Source organism: Prionailurus viverrinus, chromosome A2, assembly GCF_022837055.1.
Source record: "Prionailurus viverrinus isolate Anna chromosome A2, UM_Priviv_1.0, whole genome shotgun sequence".
Lineage (NCBI taxonomy): Eukaryota > Metazoa > Chordata > Mammalia > Carnivora > Felidae > Prionailurus > Prionailurus viverrinus.
Genome location: NC_062562.1, coordinates 26,005,793 through 26,029,965, shown reverse-complemented (window position 1 = coordinate 26,029,965; position 24,173 = coordinate 26,005,793). Strand labels below are relative to the sequence as shown.

At 37.1% G+C, this 24,173-nt stretch overlaps 1 protein-coding gene across 14 annotated transcripts in view; it reads left to right on the top strand.

The window, feature by feature from the left end:
• CFAP20DC (CFAP20 domain containing) overlaps positions 1-24,173 on the top strand; it is a 246,424-nt gene that overhangs the window by 132,505 nt on the left and 89,746 nt on the right. For 11 of the 14 annotated variants that reach the window (XR_007150255.1, XM_047849396.1, XM_047849394.1 and 8 more), the window contains 6 exons: positions 5,394-5,530; positions 6,215-6,377; positions 8,262-8,378; positions 9,524-9,643; positions 12,040-12,371; positions 22,022-22,396. Coding sequence is in view for 13 of the 14 variants with exons in the window: in XM_047849396.1 (XP_047705352.1) it covers positions 5,394-5,530; positions 6,215-6,377; positions 8,262-8,378; positions 9,524-9,643; positions 12,040-12,371; positions 22,022-22,396 (1,244 nt within the window). In the remaining variant the exon portion in view is untranslated. The remainder of the gene's footprint in view (positions 1-5,393; positions 5,531-6,214; positions 6,378-8,261; positions 8,379-9,523; positions 9,644-12,039; positions 12,372-22,021; positions 22,397-24,173) is intronic. The other 3 variants (XM_047849404.1, XM_047849399.1, XM_047849393.1) reach the window with 2 other exon arrangements.

Below are 24,173 nucleotides of genomic sequence, written 5' to 3'. Positions count from 1 at the left end.
GGTTAAGCTTTGAAAACCCTGCAAACTTAAATGACTATTATAATTAGAACATTGTATCTTGAGACAAAAATGAATGTTTATTTTTCTAAGACACAATTAGAGAGTAGACCCTCAGGTTTTATATTCTAACTACAAAGGCATGTACCCCTCATAAAATAGCAAAATAATTAATGGTAACATCTCTGACCTACACCAAGTTCATTTTCCACAAACTCAAGAAAATGAAACGCCTAGAGCATGACTTTAATCGTGATTTTTAACCTTATATTGTGCATATTGATATCATTCTTAAAAGAGCTCCCTTTAGAATTCAAAAGGCATGGGTTTCTGCTTGTAGTGTTCTTTTATTAAGATTTTTCTCATTATAGATAGAAACTTTGTCCCTTTTACTTTTTATTTTAGAAACCAAAGTCTAAGTTACTTTCCCTTGTAGGTTTTAATTAGGATTCTCTTATAGTAGATAAATAGCATGATACATATTTACAGAGAGAATCATGACAATGATTATAAATAGAATTACTAAAATGAAACAGGCTTTAAGAATGTATATATGTTAATTGTACCAAAAAGTTGAGTCTATTAACTAAGGAGATAACCTAATGGGAGAGTATTGATATACTTTGGTTTGTGAAAACATGCACTAGCATTTGTAAATTTTAGAAAATAGACTTAAATTTAAATGAGTAGTGATAGATTACTCTTTAAAGAAACCCTATAGATGAGGATCATATCTAACTTTCTGTGATTTAGAAGATTGTATTATATGAGGTTTAGGTATACCTTTAATGGTCACTGGATATCTACTGCTAAGCAAGATATTCCTCTAAAAAATTCAAGGTATTTAGGAATTTTTTTAAATACCTACAAACTAGTTAATATGTACATTTTGTTGAATTAAAGCTGGAACTGTATCAGTATGACCTTTTAAATATGCCCTCCCCTAAAAAAATCTTTCTTTTAATCTTGAATGCTATTTATAATTGTGGTGAGATTTATCTGTTGTCTACCATGTACTGTATTGGGCTCCACAGGTGGGGATACATACAGTACCAAATAAATGGCCTTTCTATTCAAAGGAGCTTAAATTAATTGGGGGGAACATATATATATATATATATATATATATATATATATATATATATGAAGAGTAAGAAAAAACATTAAGGAAATTGCCCCATAAGATGTTTGAACAGAAAGATATGCAAAAAATATGCCCATTCCTAATGGTTCCCATGACTGGAAGTTCCAAAAAAAAAAAAATTCTCCTATTCTGATTACTGAAAATTTCCATGTAGGCCCAAGCCAACTCCCATGACATTCAGGACCCTCAGTGGCTCTTTCTGGGGAAAATCCACATTTGAGAACAAAATCAATAGTCCAGGATTTGTTCTACTTGGTCACAAAAGGTACAAACGATGATAGATTCTATAACAAATTTTTCCAATTGGCCTGGGATTTGAGTGTCATTTCTTTCTGTTATTGGTCCTGAGAGGCTAACAGGGTTTTGTTAACTCCAAATGGATATTTATAATGACTTTTAAAACACAGATGTACATACAACCAATAATCTATTTGCTAACACTAGAAAATTTCACATGTAATCTGAGTAGGCATCTGATTGTAGTGCCATAGCATTACTACTATTGAAAGCCATACCACTCATTTAATTATCAATGTGTGTTGGTCATTGTTGATCCTTCTCATCCCCCATATCCTGGCAGTTGTTCAGTCCTATCCAGTCTTCGTCCTCAGTTCACAGACAGATTTTTCTTAAAATGAAAACTGAAATTCTAGCCAAAGTTAAAAATATTTAGTCACTGGGGCACCTGGGTGGTTGAGCGTCTGACTTCAGCTCAAGTCATCATCTCATGGTTCGTGGGTTCAAGCCCTGCATCAGGCTTGCTGCTGTCAGTGCAGAGCCCGCTTTGGATCTTCTGTCCCTCTCTCTCTGTCTGTGCTCTCTCTCTCTCTCTCTCTCTCTCAAAAATAAATTAAAAAAAAAAGAAATATTTAGTCATTTAATCCAACATCCCTTTGATTCATTACATTTAATGATTTATTCATTTTGCTCAGCAAGTATCTATAACTCCATGTCAGGCACCAGACTAGCAATTCAGGGGTGAAGAAGTAGGCTACTGAGTTTATATCTACTGAAGCACATATTATCAGAGAATCCCACAAACACATGTAAAAGGGCAATTTTGACGGAAATTTATGTGAGGGAAAGGTTATGGGAATACCTGTACTGGAAGAGCCTTCTAGCCATGGGGAACAGCATGCACAAATGGTCTGGTAGGCAGGAAGAGCTGAGGAGGCCAGGCTTTTGGGAGAGCAGAAAATGAGAGTGAAAGGTATGAAGTGAAGCAAGAACATGTAGGTTTTTGCAGCTACTGTTAAGGGCTTTCTTCTTAATCCTAAGAGCAGCAGGGAAGCCATTGAAAAGTTTTGAGGGAAAGGAGTGCCTCCATCATAAGACCACTCTGGCCGCATTTTGGAGAGGGCATGGGACAGGGAGCCAGAACAGACATGGTAGGTCACTTAGAGGCTTTGCAATCATCCAGGAGAGGGATGATGATCGCCTGGATTGCAGTGCTGGCAGAGGCAGTACAGAGAAGTGGACATGGATTGGCTGTGGAGAAGGTGGAGGGAGGAGTCAAGAATGATACCCAGATCCTAACTGTTCAAACTCAATGGATTGTAGTGCCATACTCTAGACCAAGTTTTCTGTTGGAAGCATCTTGGAGACGTGGAAAAGGAATTGAGCAAGAAGGCCACTGGAGACAAGGAGTAGAGCTCTGAAGAGAGGACTAGGCTAGAAATGGAAAGTAAAAATGGAAAGTAGGAAGTCATCTGGTATCTGAATCTGCCTCAGAACAGCCAGAATAGCTTCCCACACTTCTGCTTGGACACCTTCAAAATGACAGAAAATTCTCCACCACCATGACCAGACATGCTTAATTAAAGAAAAATGCTCCTTATGTTGGAGTAAAACCTTGAAGTAAATTCTTCTCATTAGTTATGTTCTTGCCCTTTGGACAAATGGAATCTCTCTTCTACCAAACAGGGCTTCAAGAATTTGAAGAAAACTGAAACAGTACAGCTGCTCACCACTTTGCCAGCCATTTTAGTCTTCTGTCCAGCAAACATTCTCTCATATCATGTCAGCAATCTGACCCTTGCCCAACCCTTCAGCTTCATCTGTTGCAGACACAAAACTAGACCCAGAACACCCATCTTTCCACACATGTTGCTTCCACTCAGATCTAAATAAACACTTGGAGCTTCCCAAGCGTGGCATGCTTTCACTAATTTTTGTGCCTTTTCTCATGCCTTCTCAGGGGAGTGGTTTTTAACTCTAGCACATGTAAAATCATAGCTCTACAGCAGAGGCTAAAGAGACGACCCAGCTAACTATAGGAATTTTTTCAAGGAATAGACCAGACAGGAAGTGGCCAATAGCTCATGTATATCCAGGACTGTGGGACAAACGTGGACTTACTTGGAGCCGACATCATAATATTCACGTTGGTTCTGTCTTGCAAGTGAGCAGAGCAGAAGACTTTCTAGCTTGCAGGCAGTTTTTTGATTTAAGGACCATCACCCTCACCTGCTCTTTTAGTCCGGGAAGCCTACCTACAGTCACAAAGAGCCCCACAGCCTCATCTAGTCAGGAGTTCCTCCAGCAGCCTTCCATGTGGTCATTCAGAGACCAAGGCTCCTTTTATGCAATGATTCTTCTCAGAGCCTTAAAGTCCTCCCTTGGATCTTCTTCATCTTATCAAGAGATGAGGGCAGAGAGATTACTGGGGATTATGCAGGGGGTTTTAGAGGCCAGGAATTAGTTTACACTTCTCACATTTCACTTCTTACGGTCTCATTAACCAGAACTCAGTCACATGACCCATATAACTGCAGAAAAGGCTCAAAATGTAATGTAGCTGTATGCCCAGAAGAAGGGAAAGACAGCAAGGTTTGGTAATCACATCTGCCCTATCCTGGAGGTGAAACCAATTTGTTCTCTTTCTCCCACAAAACTTTCAATGATACCCTGTTGCCTAACCAAATTTAAAATTGGCTCTTAGCATTTTAAGGCTCTGTTCATTGTGACCCAAACTCATCCTTCCAGCTAAACTGGTAATTTCATTCCTCAAGGATACCCTACCAGTTCACTCTTCCTTGTCTTTATTCAGACACTTTTTTCTGTCTAGGGCACCCCACATCTTTCATTCTTGAAATCTTACGTCATTCAAGGTCCACTCAAGAAGTCACTTACTCTTTTTTTTTTTTTTTAATCGTGAGAAGTGCACTCCTTAATGCCCATCCCCTATTTCACCCTTCCCCCACCCACCTCCCCTCTGGTAATCATCAGTTCTCTGTCGTTAATAATCTGTTTCTTGGTTGTCCCTCTCTTTTTTACTGACCCCTTTTCTTATTTGTTTTGTTTCTTAAATTCCACATATGAGTGCAATCATATGGTATGTGTCTTTCTCTAATTGGCTTATTTTGTTTAGTATAATACTCTGTAGCTCCATCTATGTCGTTGCAAAGGGCAAGATTTCATTCTTTTTTAACACTAAATAATATTTAGTAACTTAGTGTATATATATGTGTGTGTGTGTGTGTGTTTGTGTGTGTGTGTGTATAATTCACATCTTCTTTATCCATTCATCTATCAGTGGACACTTGGGCTGCTTCCATAGTTCCATAGTTTGGCTATTGTAAATAATGCTGCAATAAACATAGGGGTGCAGGTATCCCTTGAATTAATGTATTGGTATTTGGGGGGGTAAATACCCAGTAGTGTGATTACTGGATTGTAGGGTAATTCTAATTTTAATTATTTGAGGTATAAGAGGTCACTTATTCTTCATTCCCACTGGTCTGCTTTGTGTTACGGTTACCTGTTGTACTGTCACCTCCCTCCAGACTCCTCGAGGGCAAGCAGTATATCTTATCTATTTTGTGTCCCTGATAACCTCTAGTATGTGCTCAAGAGAGTGCTCAATCAAATATCTGTTCATTTGACTTAGTTTTATTTAAACTACTTCTTTACTAGGATGTATTTTTTAGTAACTGTTCTTTCTTTTCTCTCCCTCCTCCTCTCTTTTTTTGAGGCAAAATATTTGTGGCAGTGGTTCTCAAATGACTGTGAGCATAAGAACTATTTGGGAGAGGTTGTTAAAATTATAGATTTCTGCCTCCCCTCCCTAAGATGCTAATTCTACAGATCTGGTAGATCTGATGTTAGGCTTCAGCATCTGCATTTTTTATAAGTGCCCTGTAGTGGAATTTGGATCATGTGACACCTGGATTGTATTTTCAGAAACACTGCAACATGGTACTAGTCATTATATCCATTAATGGACTACTATTGCCTTCCTTAAACAAAACAGATCAGTTCATTAACAAGGGAACAGGCAGTGTGCGTACCAGTAAAAATCACGATGTTTGTCATATCGCCTTTGGATCCAGAGTACTTGGACCACCTCCACTCTCTAGCAGAAGAAATAACGTGAGGATATCCAGTGAGGTAGGAGCAAGATTTGAAGAGCTCATCTAAGCGTGAGAGGCATGGGAAGGGAAGGGTTTTTTCCCCAGTGCAGGGATTGGGGGTTGGGGAAGAAGGAGAGAGACTACATGCCAAAAGCAGAAGGCTTGAATAAATTTGGAACAAATTCTGGATTTTTAAAAAAACCTCAAAACTGTTTTATTTTTGCCATATCAACACAATTAACATTTCTGAGTATTCTTTTCATTAACTGTGTTCACAAAACTTAAAGACAAATATATGTGAGCACATTTTATGGTCTCTCCTTCAAAAAGGAATTGGATCATCACCAGACACCTTACAACAACCAGATTCTCAAATGTTATATTTTTATTTTTAATTTCCTCCGAATTTCAGACATACACAGAAATTTTCAACTCACCGCCTACCTACTAAAGATGGAATGTATCAAATAAGCACATTTTAACTTGTGTCTAGAAGACTCGTTTGACTTCTGTTTTATCTCATGTTATATTTCTCCTTCCATTCCTTTCCAATTTTCTACTATAATTTTCCTCTCCACCAACTTTCTAATCTATTCATTTCCTCTAGGTTTTTTTTCCTCACATTTTAGTTGCCCAAATATTATTAATCTGTGTATATTCTACAGGAAATAAATGCAATTCCCATATTTAAAAATGTGCAGATAATTCCTTTTCCTTATAGACAATAAGATCCATCGGGTCCAGAAATAACCGATCATGCCAACAGTCTATGGCAGAGAACTGTGTTAGCAGTGCAGAAATGTTAGCCTCACTGATACCTGCGTCGGAGGAGCAAAGAGATAAAGAAAATATTCGCCAAATAAAGCAGACCGTACCTATTCATGGTAAGAATCGTGCATAAGTTTGTTTTTAATTTTTTTTATGTGTATTTATTTCTTTTTTTTTTTTCAACGTTTATTTTATTTTTGGGACAGAGAGAGACAGAGCATGAATGGGGGAGGGGCAGAGAGAGAGGGAGACACAGAATCGGAAACAGGCTCCAGGCTCTGAGCCATCAGCCCAGAGCCTGACACGGGGCTCGAACTCCCGGACCGCGAGATCATGACCTGGCTGAAGTCGGACGCTTAACCGACTGCGCCACCCAGGCGCCCCTGTGTATTTATTTCTGAGAGAGAGAGAGAGAGAGAGAGAGAGAGTGAGTGCAGGCTGGGGAGGAGCAAAGAGAAAGGGAGACACAGAATCCAAAGCAGGCTCCAGGCTCTGAGCTGTCAGCACAGAGCCCAATGCAAGGCTCGAACTCACAAGCCATGAGATCATGACCTGAGCTGAAGTCAGACGCTTAACTTACTGAGCCACCATGCATAAGTTTTGATAGCTAGGGGAAAACAGTTAGAAAAGTTCTTGTGAAGATAAATTCGAAGTTATATTCTTGACTAGATCTTACATCCAGAGAATTATCATTTAAAAATGAAAAATATGAAAAAAAATAATTAAATAAATAAAAATGAAAAAGATGGCGGATATTGAAGTATGTTCAAATTTATACATATATTATCATCTAGAACCTATTATTCTCTTTATTCCACTATTTCAAATTGCCACAGTACCCTGCGTTTTTATTTTATGATGATTGGCAAGGAAATAATATAGCATTCTACTGTCACTATATTTTGAGAACTCCACCTGCATTTTAAGTTTTCTTAATTATATCTTTTAACTAATCTCTTCCATTTATAAAGTGCTTTTTATTTTCTCTTGTTGCTATAAAAAGAACCCTGTTGGTGAAGAGGAGATTTTTGTCCCATTTTATAGATTGAAGGTTCATGGCTAACAGAGAGGCAAAGTGATTTGAAATTTGTAATCATTGGAAAGGATTGAGACCAGCACCAAAGGCTTACCACTCACTGTCAGTTTTTCCATTCTTGCATGTCTGACTTTTGTGAGAGTTGAAAAGGGGGGCACTTGTATTAATTTTATTTGCTTTAGAGATTAATGATCATTATTACAGACTATATTTCCCATGCAATACAAAACTGAGATAAAGAAATGAATAATATTTCATTTGGGACAGTTGGGACAGATATTTAGTCCCAACTCTACCACCATTTGTGAGACCTTAATCAAATTTCCCAAACCTTGTGGGCCTCAGTTTCTTCATCTATAAAATGGGGATAAAATTACTGCTGGCACTATAGTAGTAATGACTGCCTCACATGGTCTTTGTGAGGATTCAAGAAGAAAAATCAGTCAAATACACCATATTGTGCCACGAAATTAAACATTCAGTTATTATTAAGTGCTACTATGAGTATTATTATTATTACTATTACATAATTAAATTACACTTAAGAATTCTTTTTCAGGTTTAATCTCAGTTCTCCATGGTTCTTTAGAAATTTATCTACCTCTTCTTTTAAAGGAAGAAATTATTTTTCTGTATTAGCTATCAGTTCCATTTTTTATGTTTTTTAATATAGTGTGTTGTGTGATTAACATTAACCAAATTACCTGTAGCTCTCTGTAAGGTTATGTTACAAGAATAAAATGTGTTAGTAATTTTGAAAGCCTCATATGATCCTAATATTGGAGTAGGAATAAATACCTATTTTCCATGAAGGAATAAGTTATGCTTTTGATATAGCTTTGCATGATGTCAAAATGATACGGGAACATTCTCATTATGGCTCTAATTATATTTACTGAGTTATTTCAAACCATATACTACTTTCTGTTCTGGCTTTTTGTTCTTTGATATGAAAACATACCAGCTGATCTGCATGTTATGCACCCACATCCCCCTCAAGAACCATCAGCAGATAAGAATAATAACAGAAGAAGATTACGATTAAAAAGCACCAACAGAGAAAGGACAGAGGCACACCGAGGTACGACCCTAATTCAATACTATCTTATATCTGTTATTCAGAACAATGGAATCTCTCTCTGCAGGTTGTAAATTTCAAAGGATTACGAACCAATTCATTTAAAATATAAATATCTTTTCTACAGGGATTATGGAAATCAAATTTTCTGCAAAAGAATTGCTCTAGAGCCCTAACGGAGATTTGCTGGATTAAATAGACAGTACCGCAGAAATAAAGGACTTCCTACTTTCTACTCTCAAAGGCTGAATAAGCTTAAATTACTGTTTTTTAGAAACGGCCCAAATTTGATAGGGGAGGTTTCTTCCTGCAGACTTTCCTAAAATTGAACTTAACTCGTAATTTTTCATGTTTCATTTATATCTCTTCTTTTTAAATTGAGCCCTTTTCAGATATGCATATTCATCTTTTTTTACATTTACTGTCTCTCCCTTTTGACTCTATGCCATCTGATATAATGTAGGTTAAAATTTCAACTGTTTGCAACCAGTAAAGCATTAGATAAATTTAGGTGGCTATTATAGTTATCCCTTTGAATACTGGATTTGAGGTAATGCAAGGATAGATTTGTCTGCACATGCAGTAGTTACCCTGAGTCAAGCCCAGAGTATGTCTTGTACTCATCTGCTACCATAATTTCTCAAAAATGTAGGGTTCTTGGGTATGCTGAAATTCAACTTGTTAGGATTTGTGTTATTTTTATAAAATGATAGAAAAATTAATTGTGTCCATTTTCTTAAGATGCTGAAGGAAAGAGCTTGGTTTAAAAGAGTCTGTTTCAACAAGAGTTGTAATTTAAAGTAAACACACTCCATTTTATGTGGAACCAAAGGGGAAAATATAGGACCCTTTAAAAATGATATGGGTTTTGGAATTCCTTTTATTGCATATTGTAAAACTTAAATCTAAAATGTCCCCCATGCAAATATCAAGGAGTTTAAAGATGAACCGATACAAAAATGCAGCTGAGTTCATCTTTAAAACATTCTAGTGGAAAAGAAAAAAAACTGCATATAATCTGTATTGTCACCTCTGATGTGCTTTTCAATAGTCATGTAGAAAAGTACCCCATGTTAATAGTGTTCTTTGAAAATAACTTCTTTAAAAAATCAAAAATAACATAGTGGAAAATATTTATTCCAATAAAGGCTGTTCTTCAGGAAATAACAGGAATGAAGATAAAGCGACAACCCCCCTCAACAGTGTGTCCCAACAGAAAGCAGAGATGAACCCAAGGTCTCCAGCACCACAGTCTCCTGATCAAGCAGGTTGGCATCTTTATGGCACCCCAGAATCGTTAATAATGAATAAAATCTAAGTATGTCGAACATTTCAAACCCAGTCATTTTGAAAAGTTGTGATTCAGTCGCTTGCTAAAAATCTATCATTTTTCATAAATCTCCTTTTAACCCCACTTGTCAGACTTTGAGGGATGAAAGGGTATTTTTATGTTCAAGTTTCAATGCATCAGAAGGAAAGTTTGAAACTCCAAAGTTTTCACCTGACATCATCACCATCCCCAAAGATTACCTATTGTTACAAGACCCCCATCCTCTTTATAATGGAGATGGTTGGAGTCTAGCACATTGAGCCCATCAACATATCTTGCCTAGCAGGTGTGTGGTACTTTTACAAAGGCGAATTGTTCTGAGCGAGGGAAAAGGGAAAATAAATGAAAATTGTTTGTAGTTTGTCAGTCTTATTTATGCAATGTTGAAACCTTCATTAAAATGTTAGGCGCAATTAGTGTCTCTAGCATAAATCTGTGTAGGAAAACTAATTAGATGTTTAGGTGATCATTCTTGCATTTATCTTGTTTGCTGCAATATTGTGATTACACAGTAATTTACATATTTTCCTAAGAAAACACACCAAATTATTCATTACAATTGATATGGAAATACTTTGAGGTAAAACTACAAATTCCAAAAAAGCATGTGGCGGTGAGATAATTAGAGTCCGTTTGGTGTAAAAACACTCCTTTGACTTTGACTTTTTGACAGTTAATAATATGTTTGGCAATAGGTCATGCACGTTGTTTAATTGCATAATGAAGATTCCCAGTATCTTTTCCTCAAATTTTCTTTACGAATCCATGTATGTAATGCAACACATTGGGTTTTTTTTAAATCTTTTTCAACATTTACTTATTAATAAAGCATCTACAGAGTTTACAAAGCATGTGCTATGTTCTTAGCACCACGCGAAAGACTTTGCTGTCCCAAAGAGGACAGCCCAGTGAATCTGTTTATTTCACCTGCTCACGGCACACTGACCCAGGAGTCTCCACATCCCCTGTGAATGTGGTCTGATGACATAGATTCATCCTGCTGTTGGCCATTTACCTACAGAAAATGTGAAAGCCTTGTCCCTTGTAGGTGTTCCCTAAGAAATGTACATTTGTTACTCTTTCTATAGGCAAGTTATGTTATATAATGATAGTGCTAAGTTACGCAACCAGCGAATACATTATGCTGAATACAATTTCATTTGTGCCATTAATGTTACTTTTATTAAAGGTCTTTTCTTTGTTGGTTTCCTGATGTAGGCTTTAGAGTTTCAAGTCAGCAAATCTTGGTTACTTTCCTTGTGAAGATAAATGTAGCCAGATTCCAGAGTCAGGATAAAATGACCATGTCCACATTTTGGTTCTGCTGAACGCAGATTTTTGTAAGATTTTCACCATTGACATAATGTAGGAGGGAAAAAAGTAAATTTTAAGGAAAATAGACTAAGTTGAGAAAATGTGACTTTTTCCTGCCATCATTCTAAAGAAAATAAGCATGCTTTTAATAACATTCATTGTAAAGATTTGTTCCAATTTGCCTGGATCATAGCTATAAAAATCTACCTCAGTGTTACATAAAAGATTAAACTATGTTATACACCTGAAACTAATGTGACATTGTACATCAACTCTACTTTTTAAAAGATTTTTTAAAGTTTTGATATAAATGTATCTCAGTGGTGTAGTATTCAGTATTTTTAACAAAAACAATGTTGTGCAAAAAGATTTTTGTATGAAAACATTCCCTCCTATAGTTAAACATAAAGAACTTTTTCACCAGCAGAAATCACCAGTCACATTAACAAGTATTTCTGTGGATTTACTATTACTTGAAAAGTCTACTCAGTTTAGTCTATGAATTGCCCCCGCTTCAGTCAGTGAAAGGGAAAAGAAAAGCCTGTTAACCTCTTCATGGTTTCCTCTCCTCCATGATTTGTAATCTGAACAATGCCCAGATATTTTATTTAAAGAAACTTGTTAAATGTCCTGCCCTCCTACAGGTAAAAGAAGATATTAGTTACTCAAACGCTTTTAAATTTGGAAGATTTCCTCCCCCCTGGAATATCAAATTGATGAGGCTGTGCTATAAAGAGCTTGCTGCAAGACAGGTGATAATTATTTCAGACTTATAAATTTCCCGGCCAGTACTTCAACTCAGATGGAGAGAAAGTGCAAATGAGTTGCCCATAGCTGTAGGCTCTGATCTATGGGGTTAAATGTTTAGCAGGTTACAGGATGTGGATAGATTGCATTCCTTGACTTCTGCATTATTTAATAAATCTCTGTTTCAACACAAGAAATTTTGAACTAACCACCTGCCTAATATAACACTTCTGGAACACTCCTCTAATTTTTCTCATCTTTTTCAAATGTCAGATGAGTGGATATTTCCCGAAAATGATCACATTTCCCATTTGGCGTCCAGCAGACAGTCTCTCCTTTTGGATGATGACTCCCGCCACGCTTCACACCTGTGGCTAGAAGCCAGCAAGGAAAGTGAACGTGACCAACTGGCAGAGGAAACCCAGGCTGTTCCAAAGGACATTTTCACTTTTTCATCAAGACCGCGATCAGCACCTCATGGAAAAACTCAAACTCTGTCCCCAGAGGGGTGCCCATTTATTTTGGATCTAAAAGAGGATACCAGTGTGACAAGGAGAGACACTGAATCGGAGGATGATTTTTATGGCGTTGACAGCAGCGAAGAGGTAACACTGCTTGATAAGTGCAGTCGTTTTAAAACGCAGTTGTTGCATTAGCTCCAATGAGCGCTAAAACCAGTTGAAATGAAAGAGGAGAAATCAACTGCTATTTATAAAAATGCAGCAGATTGCAGTGTCAGTCAACAGTTGCCTCAGGTTGTTATGGTAACTCTAAATTGCTGCCTTTTTTATTAGCAGTCAGCCAATTTCATCTTTAATTATGGAAACCAGTTTTGGGGTTGTTTTTGTTTTTTCGCTTTAATTTTTGCCTCACAGAATGAGAAGTAACACGCAGTTTAGTTGTATGATGGTGAGACCAGTAAGACATTGAGAACACGTTGTTCTGGCTCTCTGGGGGAATCGTGCTGCAGTGGCCAAGCATTCCGAATTGACAGTTTTCTGGCTTCCTTACTCCCCTGCCATCTCTCCACCTTAGACCTATTAGGACTCATTATTTTCCATATGGTCCCAGAATTTCAAGAGTTGTGCCAATTAAAGTCTAGATAATGAATCATGGATTAGTGCTGGGACTTGCCTTGCCCAGGGTTTTCTGTTTGTGGTTATTTAGAATACAAACATATCTTACAAATTGGTAAATTCACATAAAGTTTAAAAAAAAACTCGTTATAAACCAAATGGAAAGTAGTTCTGAAACATTTGCTTAAAACTTAATCCAGTAACTCTTTTTCTCATATAAAATGAATTTATTTGTGAAGTTTCTTTAGTTTTGTGCTCTAATGATAGGCATTCATATTTTCTGTGAAAAATAATTATCTTAAAAGCAGATTACAGTCAAGTTATGGTTTAGAGAAATTATACAAATCATTTCTATATTAAAGTTATATAATAATTATTATATCTAATAAATTATATAATAAATATATTTATAAATATAAATATATTAGATTATATGTAATATAATGCTTATATAATTATAATTAGAAAAAATTTTTGTGTATGCTTACAAAAAAAATTTTTTTTCAAGTTATAACTCAAGGATCCCCATTCGGACAGTAGCATGCAGGTTAGGTACAGAGCTCCTACCTTCAGAGCCAGTTGAGAATGTGATGAGAGTATTCAGGCAGTAATTATGGTGTTTTGCAACTTTTAATGAGTTTCCATAGCAAAGTGCATGGGGGAATCCTTTTTCTATAATATGTGCTTCTGAGTGTGGTGAAACTATTAGTCCTACCAAACAAACCTACTATAAATCCCTTTTTGCATAAATAGTATATTTGATGCCAGCGTATCAAATTGTGCTCAGGACGTCTTTGTCCCTTTCACCCTGAATAACGTTAAGGTATAAAAATTATAAAATAGAGATTTGCCTTCAGCATCTAGTATCTCCTCCATCCCAGCTGTCAATTCTTCTGCGGTCTTAATTGGCTAGTCTGATAAGTTAATTAATATCATTTCATTAACACGATAGCCCATCCTTTTCCCATGTGCACAGCACCATCTTTCTTACCTAAACCAAAAGAATTCCTGTAATGGTGGAAATTTCATGGCAGGTGGGAATTATTAGTTCCTTCCCTGGAAAACTTTGAGAGAAGTTTTATGGGAAACTGCCCTTTAAATATCACGACATGAGGAACTTACCTCTTCTGTCTGTATGAAGGAAAAGTCTTGACAAGAAGCAAGAGAGCTTCATGGGAAAATGAATACTAGTTCTGAATATTTTAACTTATCACTTTATGTGCTTTCTTTTGCTATTAGCTACTCCTTACATTTTTCATTGTTTTTTATGCAGACATATGCTAATTACCAACTATACAAAATCGAAAATAAATGTATCATGCATTACCCAAGCTCTGAGAGGCATAGCTATCTGGTCACCCCTGTGCCATGACCATCAAAATGACCAGTAGCATACGGCTAGAGCCTATATTCGGACCATCTCATTGCTAACACTGGTCCTGGCCCACCTTTAGTGGGAGCCTGCTAACAGTGGCAGCCAGAGAGAAGGGCAGAAGCCTTGTCATATTATACAGGCTTTAGGGTTTGTTGTTAGAGGCAAGAACAAGACACAAACTAAAATAGAAAACATGACCAACAAAAATGTCAGGTTGTATTTAAATGAGTTCTAGAATTTGTGATGATCCCTTCTTTATCAAATTGTTTTGTTTGGGGCTTTTTTGGTCATTTCTTTTTCTGTAGGATTACTTCTCCCATTTATTAATTGTGTAAGTCAATGGGAAATTGGATTACATATTTCAAATGTTTATTTACATATAGTCTTTGAAGAAAAATCAGTTCGGTTAATTTAGGCATCCTTACTATATTAGTTGCATTATTTGAGAACGTTATATCCTTAGAGTAACATAATTATAGTTAAGGAAAACAATGTTATGTTATAAATAACGGTGGAAAAATTAGTATAATTACATTACTTACTATGCTTTAGGTTTGTAACTTGTAGTTAAAAGACTTTATTTGATGGTAGACCATTGAGTATTTTTAAAGGAACTTAGGTATATTCAGTAGTATGTAAACTAAGCAAAATCAAATCGTGTTATTATGATAGCTAGAGGGAAAGTACACACACAGTAGTAAAGGCTAATTAAAATAAGCTTTCAGTGATATATTGATTTTGTAATTTAAGTGCCTATTCATTAATTCACATCTGAGATCTTCATTAGTGTGAGAGCCTCAAAATTATAAGTTTTCTTTTTTTGCATATGCTCTTGTCTTTGCTGTACTATGTATTTTATTCCCTAGGCAGCCATGTATACTAATATTCCTGATACTCAATTAATTTTGAGTTTGTACTTCTTATTTGAAAAGCACACTATGGAAATATATAGCTATAAAATCAAGACTACCATGTAAAGTGAATTATCCTTGAAAGCTCCTTACACACTATTGCAGCATCTGAAAGGAAAAAAAGCGTGTTACTGTTATCATCTCTACATTGTATTTTATGCCATTATTCCCAACGTGGCTTTGAGTATACGCCTGGTTTACAACTTGAGATAGTTAGCTTTATATTAATATTTTATTACTCCCCTAACTTAATTTTTCATTTGGAAATACCATCATTTTTTCCCCCAAAACTCTGGCTGTGTATCACACACTAAAGTAGATACTTGCAAGGCCAGGTAATTTGTCCTGTATCACAATCCAAATTGGAACATTAAGCCAAAAAATTATCCATAGTTGGACATGAATTATGTAGACTGACTACTTAGAGAATTCAAATTAGCGGAAGCTTCCAGATCTTCTCCCCATCTAACTCCGTAGAGGGCTGCAGAGGACAAATTCACCAACAACGGCGTAAAAGGACCCTTTTAGTCCTCCCTCTCAGCTTTCCCATTATTTTTGCTTTCAAGGTACTTTTTTGTTAACACTCAGCAGTTAAGCTGTTTCGTTGTATTTTTTTCCTGATAGTTTAGATTTCTGAGTTCGTCTACAAAACATTCACCCCTGTGCACTTAACTAATGAATTTGAATTACTTTCTCACACACACGTACATACACAAAATAGAAAGAATATTTACTCCATTTGAGGCTGCTTATATTTCTGTGTAGCCTTTAAAAACTTTTAAATGTCAATGTATGTGTTGGGAAAAAATGGAAGGCCTCTATTTTGAATATATGGCCTTGCATTTTTATTCCTGTATATTATGAATTACAACATAACATATTCTGTAAACCTACCAGGCAAATTTAATAGTTAATTTGCATGAGAAACTTTTTAAGGCTGTTCACATCTATATGTCTTTACTATTATCTTTAGAATTTTTTTTTTAACATTTATTCACCTTTGAGAGACTGAGAGACAGAGAGACAGAGCACCAGCAGGGGGTGGTGGGGGCCAGAGAGAGAGAGGGAGACACAGAATCCAAAGCAGGCTCCAAGCTCTGAGCTGTCAGCACAGTGCCCGATGCAGGGCTCAAACTCATGAACGGAGAAATCATGACCTGAGCTGAAGTCAGACGCTTACCTGACTGAGCCACCCAGGAGCCCCTATATGTCTTTATTATTATCTTTTGAAGCTCTCTTCTTCTCTGCAGAAGTCACAGGCCCCTTGGTTCTTGTGACTTGGTTCTTCATTTTTGTAGGCAAGTAAAAACATTATAAAACTCTCGTCTGCTTAGAATATCATTATGCCACTTTTGCTAAAAGATAAACATCTTGCAGGTAAATATTTGATTGTGGATAGAGTTTCCACAAGAAATCTTTAAATTGTTATCAGCTAAAAGAGCATGAAGTCTTAACTTATAGAAAAATATGTTTCTGTCTTAAACAATTAAAGGAGTCTCATCATTTTCCCCAAATATTCACATGATGGTGTTTGCCCATCCCATAGAGTCCTTCTAACTTCTGCTATGATTTGTCTGTGAAGCATCATTGGCTATAGGTAAGGATATTTACAAAAATAATTTGCCCAACCCCGTTTAATATCAAGCATGTTGCAGATTAATTACCTGTTAGAAACACTTACATCTTCTTTTCGTTTTACTTCCTTATAAACTAGTTAGTAAAATGCATTATAAGTTACCACTATCAGTTATCTTTGCCACCCAGAGAGAACTGTATTACTTTAATAGTTTCCTGTAAAATTCAAGAGGTGGAAGTAAAAATACTTCTTGGGGATGGTTGTTAGTGAAGACCTTTAAGATACATTTGAGTGGTCAATCTTATTATCATCAAAGAAGATAATAATCTTTTTTTAAGATTTTATTTATTTTTATTTGAGAGAGAGAGAGAGAGCACGAGTGGGGATGAGGGGCAGAGGAGAGAAAGAGCAAGGGGGAGGGGACAGAGAGAGAGAGAGGATCGCAGGCAGGCTCCACACTCAGCATGGAGCCTAATGAGGGTCTCAATTCCACAGCCTTGGGATCACAACCTAAGCCGAAACCCAAGAGTGGGACACTCAACCAATTGAGCCACCCAGGTGCCCCTTAAGATTTTTTAAAATCTTTATTTATTTACTTATTTTGAGAGAGAGAGAGAGAGAGAGAGAGAGGTAGCAGCAGAGATAGAGGAGAGAGAGAATCCCAAGGAGGCTCCATGCTGTCAGAGCAAAGCCTGACATGGGGCTCCATCCCACGAACTGTGGGAACTTGACCTGCGCAGAAATCAAGAGTTGGACACTTAACTGACTGAGCCATCCAGGTGCCCCAAGATTTTAGTTTTAAGTAATCTCTGCATGCAACGTGTGGCTCGAACTCATGACCCTGAGACCAAGAGTCACATGCTCCTCCCACTCATCCAGCCAGGTGCCCCAAGAAGAAATTATTTTCCTCACTCTGTTATGACTCATGTCTTCAACTGTATCTATGTAAATAATTGTGCTCTTTAGGTGACAATGGAAATATATACCTATATCATCTCTATTGGCTGCTAGCGCTGATGTCCCAACTAAAAGATGCTGTCAGTTCATACATTTAGTCACTAAAACATTGGACAAAAGTAAAAACTCCTGCTGACTCCACCTCAATTACAAATTCAGAACTGCCATAAAAGGTGTGTTTGGAATATTGCAGACATGTTTTTTTATAGAACTTTTAAAAATGTTATAGAAGACGTTTTTTCACTGTGGGCTGAATTAAAAAATCAATTGAAATATAAATAAATATGATCATCCACTTTCACAAAGGCTAAAACAGAGTTCCATCCTGACTCACTCAACATTAAAGTTTTGATACAAAGAGCCTGGGTCCCATCTGCTCCAAGTAGGTGGCCCTCAAGAGTCATTAAAATTATCTTTTTAAAATTACAGCTCAGCAAGAACAATCCATTCTGTGCGTCCAGAAATTATTGTCCAAATGCCCATCTGCATGTCCTTTTAAGAAACGTAGTTCAGCAGAGGAAGTGCTGGGTCCTTGGGGAAATCATTCTCATCTTCAGCGTACATATGCTGTGCTACAGTTAATCAGGCAAACTCTATTGATGTTCCCAGCACTGGGGCGTGATTGAATATTTAACAAACAAATGCCTCTGAGCCCAGAAGACAAACGGTTCAAGAGATTTGGGACTTTTAAAAAAAATATATTAAGTTAAATCAAAAGCATTTTGTATTTGTTCTTCTGAGAAACAGATGAACAGATGATTGGAATGTGAAAATGGCATGACAATTTCCTTACCACTCTGACAAATTATATTCAATTGCTATACAGGTTTTCAGTAGCTGAATGATAAACCAAAGGGGAAAGAGTGGTTGTTTTTCAATCAGGTCATAGTAAGCTAACTTCTAATGCATATAACAAATGCATATGTTATATAAGAAGAAATTAATCAAACAGCATGTCAAGCCCAAAAGTATTACATTTACGAAATCAATAAATATCATCTATATGTATATCATCTATTTTAGTAAATCAAAGTGTTGCTAAAGAAAGGAATAGGGTTTTGCCAGTGTACCACTCCTAGAAAATACATTACTACGTTTTATTCTCTATTTATTTCCTCCCTAAAAGAGAAGCCGACCCAATTTAAATCAAAGTATTATTCTCCTATATCTCTTCCCTTTCTCGTTTATCCTAATTCCCCTTTCAGAATCTGGGGCAAACCAGAATTGGTTCTGGGGCAGCCAAAGTAAGCAAGCCTTTTTCACTCTGCCCAGATTCTCCAGTTATTTATCTATTCCATATATTTAAAATAGCATAGAAACAATACCGTGGAAATACAGTACAACCAGGAGAATGCTCACCAGGGAACACAGCTAAATCTGTCCTCCTCGGCCCATCTCCCAACCAGGGCATATCTTAGGAAAAATATGAGATGAATGTCCATACACAGCTCATCAGTATTTCTGTGTATGTAATCACCGCTCATGCCAAGCAAAAAGAAATAATTTTACACCTGAGTAAACTACTGGGGGGGAAGAAAAGGCTGTACTCTGACCCACCCACAGGTGCAAAAAATAGACTTCTTATAATAATTTTATTTTTAAAGTGTTTTTAAAATGATGTAGCAAACATCTAACTTTTGATGCATCCCTCTAAATTCTCATAATGGTACATCTGAAACTTTTGGAATGATATTTACTGCCTTCTACCTTATGAAATTATTACTTTTGTAGGTATCTATCTCTCTGCTTTATGCTTTTTTTTGCCTTTAAGACTTTGTGCCTCCCGAGGTCAGTGCCCATGTTCTTACCTGTGTATCTTATATGGTGCCTAGAAAATGCTTTCCTCGGGGCGCCTGGGTGGCGCAGTCGGTTAAGCGTCCGACTTCAGCCAGGTCACGATCTCGCGGTCCGTGGGTTCGGGCCCCGCGTCGGGCTCTGGGCTGATGGCTCAGAGCCTGGAGCCTGTTTCCGATTCTGTGTCTCCCTCGCTCTCTGCCCCTCCCCCGTTCATGCTCTGTCTCTCTCTGTCCCCAAAATAAATAAACGTTGAAAAAAAAAATTAAAAAAAAAAAAAAAAGAAAATGCCTTCCTCATAGAAGGAGCTTAATAAATATTTTATTGCAAAAGCTCCTAACTTCTGCCCATGTCATATACAAAATGGAATCCCAGAGTGATCCAAAGATTGTGGCCCAAAGATGCATAATTATACCTTCTGTGCTTAACCAACCTATTTTTAAGGCCAATCTGTTTTAAATAGATGGTACATGTTTTTATTATTGAAATATGATGGAAATGAATTAGTAGAGGGTCTTTTGTTCAAAGAAATCCCACTGCCAATTGTATATAACAATTATAGAAAATTAAACAAGAGTTGTTTTTTTATTTTTTTTAACATTTATTCATTTTTAAGAGACAGAGTGTGAGTGGGGGAGGGGCAGAAAGAGGGAGACACAGAATCCAAAGCAGGCTCCAGGCTCTAAGCTATCAGCACAGAGCCCAACAAGGGGCTCAAACCCACCAACTGTGAGATCATGACCTGAGCCAAAGTCAGACGCTCAACCGACTGAGCCACTCAGGTGCCCCTGTTTTTTTTTTTTTTTAAGTTAGAGAAGAGTTAGCACTATCTAGCAGCGAGACTGAATTAAAATCTGTTCCAGGGTCACCTGGGTGGCTCAGATGGTTGAGTGTGAGACTCTTGATTTTGGCTCAGGTCATGATCCCAGGGTTGGGATCCACACTTCTCTCTCTCTCTCTCTCTCTCTCTGCCCCTCACCTGCTTAAGCTCTCTCTCTATATATATAAAAATTGAAAACAAAAAAAAAAAATTTAAAAATACCAAATTTGGGGAATAACTAGATGTTTGGTTCTTTGTGGCTACAAATGGTAGAGTAGGGAATAGCTTACTGAAACTGAATGTAAGATACACATTCTAAGACATCAGATAATGTCTTTAAAATGTACTCTGCTTTTATTGATTTTTTTCTGTCCTCAGTTTATCATTTTAATATCCTTTTATTACATATTTACATGTTTAATATCTATTTATTGCATATTCACATATTTAAAGTTTACTTTTATTTATTTTGAGAGATAGATAGTGAGTGGGGAAGGGGCAGAGAGAGAGGAAGACAGAATCCCAAGCAGGCTGCACAGCTCAGAGCCTGATGTGGTGAACCCACAAACCATGAGATCATGACCTGAGCCAAAATCCAGAGTCAGAGGCTTAACCGACTAAGCCACCCAGGTGTCCCTACATATTTAAATACTTAAATAAATAAGACAAATTGGAAAAATCCACCATGGCACATATAAGCAATGATTGCACTAGTTTGTTTTTTAAAAAAATCATTTTAAGTTTATTCACTTTTGAGAGAGAGAGAGACAGAGCGTGAACAGGGACCGGTGGGGGGGGGGGGGGGGGAGGGAGTAGACACAGAATACAAAGCAGGCTCCAGGCTCTGAGCTGTCAGCACAGAGCCTGACTCGAGGCTCGAACCCATGAACAGTGAGATCATGACCTGAGCGTAAGTCGGACACTTAACCAACTGAGCCACCCAGGTGCCCCTGCACTAGTTTGTTTTTAAATTTCTTATTTTATAGCAGAAAAATCTACCAAATGAAATAGCCCTGAATTTCTCATTTCCATTATTTATTTTCACAGCCATTGATTTTATGTTTGCAGTTCCTCCTTTCTCAGATTTAAAATTTTTAATTTTTGCTTTCCCAGGGATAACCCCAGAACTACATACTTGTAAATTTCATGTTGCTTTCCTTTTTAGTTTTCCAAATAATTGTATTTAATGATGCTCATGTCTTATGGAAAAAAAATAACTATAATTGAAATTTTCACGTAAGAAAAATATTTCACAAAACATGTTTATTACCTGTTGCTCTTGAAGAATAAAACTTCTCTACAATAGTATAAGAAAAAGGTACTTTGATAGGCCAATTTGTTTTTAGAGTAACATTTCCCTGCCTAAATAAGCTAAATTAAGTTCTAGCTCTTTCTCTTCCCATGGACTTAGCTTATTAGGAAGTCAAAGTATATAATTCTAAAGTAACTTCCTATGGATCCTCTTCTTTCACATGCTTTCTTGAAATGACTATAATTTTGGTGACTACTTCGTATATGCCTTATCAAGACCAGATACCATCTAGCAGAGTATCTTAGCAAACGATTTATACCTATTTGCATTGCATTGCTGTTTTTAGTTACTTATATTTTTATTGCAGAATAAAATAGGATAGCTATACTTTTGCCTTTGTTCAGAGAATAAGTGAACTTATTAAAAACTGTTCTCACTAGCTTCTTCACCATAAATTTTGGCTCAAAATAGTTTTACTTTGTTCCCCTACGTAGGGTAACTACAGTATCCAGGGTTCCTTGGGCCCAACAACTAGCCCTTCAGGGTTAACTCAGTTAACAGTAGAGAGCACGTGGGGGACGGCTACAAGGCGGACAGATACAGGACCTCTAAAAAGTGTCTACGCAGAAGCAAGAGCATCAGAAAGCCAGAATTCCTTGGCAAAGCAGATAGATAGAAAAGACTTTCAAACGAGTTTGGTGCCTACACCATGCCGTTCTCCCCCCAGAAGAAGTGAATCCTCTCAGAAAACTCCAGATGCTGTTATCAAAGCAAAGGACCTACCAGCCCATCAAGTACCAACTTCAATAAACAAAACGTCCCTAAAGGAAATCTCGGGAGAAAAGCTGAGACCGATTCCTGAAGTACCTGTAAGTGGTTTCGCTCTGGTCTGCAGAGGCCGCCAGCACATCCTGCTGTGTTTCTGTTCTGTTCCATTTTGCACACATTTTCAGCAGTACCTATTTTTCATCATTTGGGTGATCAGTAATGTATTTGCCTTCGTATTTGGATGTGTTGTAGCTCAGTAGCAGCAGCTGTTAAAAGAGTATATTGCACATCCCAGTGATAATAGAATGCCTCTTGTTTTTAATGAGAAAGATAATTATCATCATAGTTATTTTTTTATTTCCCAGTTACTTCTCATAATTTTAGTTATCACTGCCTGCAAATTACAAACGAAGATCTTATTTTTTGAGCCAAAGGCTTGCCAGTAAAATTGACAGATTTTCGATAACAATCTACATTAGGAGCCATAAAAACATCATTATTCTATTCACTTTCTGGTCTCTTTGCAGCAGTTCCCCCAAATAATAAATGGCATGAGTGAAGGTTAACCATAGAGTAGTGTCATTGAAGAAATCCCTAGGCTAGTTTGGTGGCTATATTCATGTCCATCAGATTGATTTTCTTCCTTCCTATGTTAGTACTTTTCTTCCTTCAACCCCCCCAGAGCTGCACTTAGAAACCAGAGAACAAATGAAGCTCTGCAGAACAAATGAACTTATATTCCATCTTTTTAAGGTTATTTCTTTATTTTGAGAGAGATAGAGCACACGAGCAGGGGAGAGGCAGAGAAAATCCCAAGCAGGCTCTGCACAGCCAGGCAGAACCCGATGTGCAGCTTGAACCCTTGGACCGTGAGATCATGACCTGAACTGAAATCAAGAGCCAGATGCTTAACCCACCGAGCCACCCAAGCACCCCAGTATTTCATTTTTTTTAAACATTAAAGGTTTACTCTATTTGTCATATCCTAAGTATTGTGTATGTGTTATACTGTAAAGCTTTGGCTCAATTATGTTCTAAGCAATTTAGGGTGGACTGTTCGCTCACACAAGGAACACACACGTACATCATCATTAACAAAATAGAAAAAGCTAATATTTCTTAGCATTGACCATGCCAGCCCCTTTTTCGTGAAGTATTTAATCCTCACAATGACCGGAGAGGTGGAGACCTTCATCCTCGTTTTCCAGATGAAGAAACTGAAGTTCAGAATGGTTATGCACTGTGTTCAAGGACAGCAGCTAGTTAGTTGAGGAGTTAGAACTTGAAGCTGAGTCCAGAAATGCTGCCTGTGTCCACCACTCTGGGCCACATAAATACATGCTGACTCTTCTCTAAATGGTGGCCACTCCTCAAGAAAGATCCAGATAAAACCGGAATGTGCGTTCCTCTTATTTCCCACATTTGTATGCATGTGTGTACGCGTGCACACAAGAAAGTAGTAAATCACCTAACATAATGAAAATGGATTTGTTTTATGGTGGTTTAGGATAAAAGTTGTCAGGATTATTTTTGCATGTTTCTCATTTTTTTTTTTTTGAAAATAGTTCCAAAACAAATGTTCTACCTAACTGTAATTTTTTTTCTTTGGTGTGCTAACAAGTGGAATACAGCTAATAAACTAACCTGACAGATTTATTCTACAATGGTGCTCCACTTGGCTGGGCTGCCAAAAACCAGAGCAAAGCAAGTCTTGAAGAAGTCTTCCAGTCCATTTTCCCCTAATCTTTTTGCCACCACCCTTCTACTAGGTAAAATCTGTCATCGTAATATAGCCAAAAGATTGTTTATTTTTTATCTTTCCATCTTTCTGTGGAAGTAAAACCAGAGCACAAAAAGCACCTTGGGAGCTGGAGGCAC